We start from the raw sequence: 5,054 nt of genomic DNA, 5'->3' as shown, positions 1-5,054 counted from the left end.
AGTATGGTACGAAGTCTAGAATAGGTGAGAGGATGCTAAAGTGAAGGACCCGACACTTCATATGTGATTGACATTCTTTCCATGAGACTAATTTCATCCAGAAGTCCGTTTTTCAAGGTAGTATGTGGGATGTTTGTATTCACTATTCTTTTCCCCACATACATGAGGTAAAATAGTAGACCATCTTCTGAGAGATTCTTTTTTGAGAGTATGACCGGTGAGGATTGAAAGTCGAGATTATCTACCTATAGTAAACTAGGGATTCCGTTTCTTGGATAGGAGAGTATAGGAGATTGACTAAGTACACACATAAGCCTTGATTGAGAATTTTGTCAATTTTTACTATCTCCCATCGTAATCTATGAGTCTTTGTAGTAATGTAGTCAGCAATGGAGACTTTCTATTGGAGTAAGCACTAAGTGGGTAAGGAATTTCTCTCTCTGAAAAATACTATCATGCTATTGATTGATTTTGTGGGTATATCACCTGAAAACCCTCACGAGACTATAACTCGTCCTTTTTGGGGAACTTAAAGGTTTAAAGCCTTGTTGGATATGGTAAATGCAATAGCGATGCCTGTGAAAGTGAGTTAGGATTTTATTTTTTAGGATGTAATTTTGATCACTTATATATTTTTTTTATCTTATTTGCTAAGAGACTAGCAAAAGGCTAGTTGGGAGTTGTGATAAGTGCTCAAAAAGTGCAATTTAACTCTCGATTATGCCTCTTGTTTAGCCATCTTAGTGGACTAATAGTGTTTGTAAGTTATGTTTTAAGATTCTACAGGTGAAAAAGAGAGTTTTGTAGAATATTAGAGAAAATGGGGTAAAACAGAGCAATTCAGAGCATTAAGGATCACATGGGAGGCCCGTGGACAATCATGGAGAAGGCCAAGAAATTGAAGCTATTAAAGATGCGACTTGGACCTATTTTAAAGCCTATTTGGAAGCCCAAGGCCAAAGGATTCGTTGCTTGGACCAAAACCCGCAAAAGAGGAAAGAAAAATAGACCAAAGGTGGAAAAATAGAGTCTCGCGTTTGAGACGCGACTATCATGCGTCCAGACGCGACCCATGCATTTGGGACACATAGATCGAGCATCCAGACGCATTGATTAAGTCTGGGACGCATGAATAGTGCGTCCAGATGCATGAATCGACACTGTAGCCAATTCCTTTTTAGTTTTGGAGATGAAGTTGGACTCTGAAAGAAGTCTATTTGTATATATTAGGAAACAAATGACGGTTTGGAATGCTTCTAGAGCTCATTGTAACCCCTATAAATAGAGGACCTAAGTGACTCATGTAAAGGGCCAATTCACTTATATTCTTGTATCTAGAACTTGAGGCAGAGAGAAATTAATAATAAAAGATCGGTTTTAACTAGCTGAGTCTTAATAAATTAGTCTTTCTAGTCTTATGTTCTTTGACTCTTCTTCTTCTCGTTCTTCGTGTTCTTCCTTCTATATGGAAGGCTAATCTTCTCCTTCAAGGGAGGAGATGAAGCCGGTGCTTAAGGTTTAATGATTCTTCTGGTTTATGGTGTTCTTCAATCAGGTTAGTTCTTTATGTTTTTAGTTATTAGTTCCATTGCCCTGGGGGGGGGGATGGAAGTATAGATTAAGGTTTTTATTTATTACAATTGAATATCATGCTAGTTTAGGGTTTTATTTATTGCAATTGAATATTTGCTAGTAACATGCTTTTATTTATTGCAATTGAATATAATGCTAGAATAGAGTTTTATTTATTGTAATTGAATATTATACTATTATTCTCTACTTTTCTTCTAATTGTGTAGTGTTTTAGAGTTAGAAAAGTATTCTTTGTGTTGCCTTAGAAGGGGTAGCTCAGGGAGTGGCTGCCTAGGGGAAGTATTCTTTGTGTTTGCCTTAAGTGGTGATTCATTGAATGGCCGCCCTATTAGGAAGTACTCCTTGATGTTGCTCTTGGTAATACATTGAATGGCTGCCCAAGCTTACATAAAAGGAAAGAAGATATTAATAGCATAAACATAGGAACAACCTTAAGTAGAGTTAATTGTTAACGATGTTTCGTCCAAGAGGGCATCGGCACTTGCTCGATTGCCTAATTGTAGTCTACTTGTAAGAACAACCATGAAGCAGAAGGTCATAGATTAAAAGTATTGGTGGATTCTAATCTCTTGAATTCCCTCTCTTATAAATTCCCAATAGTTTAGTTAATTTAGTTTAGTTTAGCATTAGAATCTAAATCTCTATAATCATAGTTTTTAATCCCTTAAACCCCCTTTCCAGTCCTGTCCTTCACATAACATACACTTAAAAGTTGAACGATACCCTACTCATCCTTTACTTATTGAGGGATAATTACGTTTTGATACGCTTCTATTTTGTTCAACGACCATCATCTATCTACATCATCCATATACCACATCTCACACAGAAAAAGAGGCTGGTCAGGTCTTCAGGGCAAGTTTGAGAACATTTAGTTTTATCAGCTGTCTTAATTTGAAAATTAGCACGCAGATGCTTTGGCATATGTTGCCTCGATGTTAGGCAACAGTGAGTCTCGTTCCATCCCTATAGAGTTCCAAGAGAAATCCAGCATCCAAGCACTCATAGTTACAATAGTTATTCCAACCACCGCTCCCAATTGGATGGATCCATACAAGTCCTATCTCAAAAGTGGGACACTCCCTTAGGATAAGAATGTAGCAAGGCATCTGCTTGCAAAGATACAAAGATTCACCCTCATTGAAGATGATCTGTGCAAGAAGTCCTTTCTTGGACCTCATCTCAGATGTCTCTCCCCAGTCCTCACTGAACATGTTATGCGAGAGGTACATGAAGCGGCAACCACGCTGGGGGTAGAACGCTAGCTCTCAAGATCCTAAGGCAAGGATACTTTTGGCCTTATATGCAAAAAAATGCATAGGTTTTTGCCTGCAAATGTGAAAAGTGTTAGCGATATGCTCCGCTTATCCATGCTCCAGCAATGGAACTGCACCTATTGGCTAGCCCATGGCCATTTGCACAGTGGGGAACTGACATTGTAGGACCTCTACCACCCGCTCCCGACAACGTCAGATTCTTACTGGTCGTAACAAATTGCTTCACCAAGTGGATAGAAGCAGTTCCCCTTGTCTTCATTCGAGAATAGGAAGTTAGAAAGTTCATTTGGAATAGCATTGTCTGTAGGTTTGGCATACCCAAGGTTATCATCTCAGATAATGGGTAATAGTTCGCTAGAGGAATGGTCGCTGAACTCTATGAGGAGTTTCATATTACCCATCTGTTCTCTACTCCAAGGTATCCACAAGGCAATGGCAGGCTGAAGCCTCTAATAAGGTCATTTTGGATAACATGAAACGTAAATTAGATGATGCAAAAGGATTATGGGTCGAGGAACTACCTAAGGTCCTATGGGCATATCGAACTACACCCAGACGATCAACTGGTGAATCCCCATTCTCACTGACATACAAAACTGAGGCTGTCATACCTCCTGAACTAGTAGCTCCCACTCAGAAGTCAGACGTTGTGCACACTCTGGATAACAAGGAGTTGTTATGTAGAGAAATGGATCTCCTAGATGAAAAGCGAGAAGGTGCCGCACTTAGCTTAGCCGCTAACCAGCAGATTCTGAAGAGATCATACGACAAGAGAGTTCGGATTCGATTTTTCAAATATGGAGATCTGGTTCTGCGCGAGATCCTAGAGCCCAACGACAAGCTTGGGCCTAACTGGGAAGGACCATACATCATTGACAAGGTTGGTTGAACTGGTTTTTACTACCTACGCACTGTTGAAGGAGACGTTCTTGTCAAACAATGGAACGCACAACACCTTTGTGAGTACTATAAACAAATTGTTATTCTATGCTTCTTTATGCATTGTTTACTCCTCTCCATGTCATTAATAAAGTTCTCCACATTGTCATCGAATTTCTTCTTTATATCAGTTCTTTATTTATGATCCACACTGGACTAAGCCTTTAGGGAATTATCTTCTAACTATCTGTTCAAGAATATTGTATGCCAATTTGCTTTAGTATGGGACATTTTCTTTCACATCCTCATGCAGCTGGAACTGTACGCCAGTTCTTTTAAACTGCGATTATCCTCGATGGGTTAAACCTTTAGGAAATCAGACCACACTAACTGTTCAGTAAACTGTATGCCAATTTGACTTGGAACAAGAGATAGTGTTCTTGAGAGTCTGAATTGTATGCCAGTTCCTAAAGCTCTCAATACATCAAACATAGGGGTTGTTGGGAAGATCTGGGTTGGATCCAGATCCTAGCACGAAATCATTGGCCTAGAACTATATCGACATGATGGCGCTGAGAAAGACTCCCCCACTACTGTTTGGACAATAACCTATTTAGTTTTTTTAAATAAATAGGACTTGTAGTTATTAAACACAGTGTCATGCTCATGGCACCAAGTTACTTTTGCAAATACATGCCTCTATGACGATTGAACTCTTAATTACAGTTAACTTGAACGACTTCCATGATATCTTGATCAGATTCTAGTTATGCCTCATTTTAATCTGTTTAGCCTAATAGGGTCACCAATTATTGTTCCAAATGAACTTTAGGGGCATCAGGGGCAGAGTATGCATAGTAACATATGTCATATAACATAAAATGCTATAAATGTATACATAAACTAGAAGAGCTGCAGAGTTCAGTAAGTAAGTAGTATGTATGCATAAACTAGAAGAGCTGCAGAGCTCAGTAAATAAAATAGTATGTGAGCTACATAGCTCAATATTACAGACCCATAGAATAATTGTTTAAAAATAATTGTTTATGTGAATCATCAACTGAAAGGCTTATGAAGCAGGGGTAAAATCAAACTTTGGTTCACCATCAGTGCTTGCTGCTACACCATTGTCAAGAACTCTTGTTTCACTCAAGAACAGACTGTGTGGTTGGATTAGCTGGAATGGTTGAAGGCTGAACTAATAATGACCTGAAGCTGGAGCTGGCAAAAAGGGAAGCTGAATGGGAGGCATGTCATCATTGGTGTCTTCTTCAGAAGATGAGGAGGCATCAGGCATAAGTTCAT

The 5,054-nt window shown here is 39.0% G+C and overlaps 1 protein-coding gene across 1 annotated transcript; it reads left to right on the top strand.

Moving 5' to 3' along the window:
- Positions 1-3,232: 3,232 nt before the first annotated feature.
- On the top strand, positions 3,233-3,759 carry LOC147509268 (uncharacterized). Its single transcript, XM_086597761.1, has 2 exons — positions 3,233-3,288; positions 3,426-3,759. The coding sequence occupies exons 1-2, from the start codon at positions 3,233-3,235 to the stop codon at positions 3,757-3,759; spliced, it is 390 nt and encodes a 129-aa protein (XP_086453887.1).
- Positions 3,760-5,054: the final 1,295 nt, after the last annotated feature.

This window comes from Coptis chinensis, chromosome 3 (assembly GCF_015680905.1).
Source record: "Coptis chinensis isolate HL-2020 chromosome 3, ASM1568090v1, whole genome shotgun sequence".
Taxonomy (NCBI): Eukaryota; Viridiplantae; Streptophyta; class Magnoliopsida; order Ranunculales; family Ranunculaceae; genus Coptis; species Coptis chinensis.
Note: the sequence above shows the minus strand (reverse complement) of the source record. Positions and strands in the feature narration are given on the sequence as shown.

Excerpts from the sequence above, each read along its gene's own strand:
- LOC147509268 (XM_086597761.1), top strand. The coding sequence starts at position 3,233 with ATGGTCGCTGAACTCTATGAGGAGTTTCATATTACCCATCTGTTCTCT. Across the intron at positions 3,289-3,425 it reads CATCTGTTCTCTACTCCAAG|ACGATCAACTGGTGAATCCC; the intron begins GTATCCACAAGG and ends AACTACACCCAG.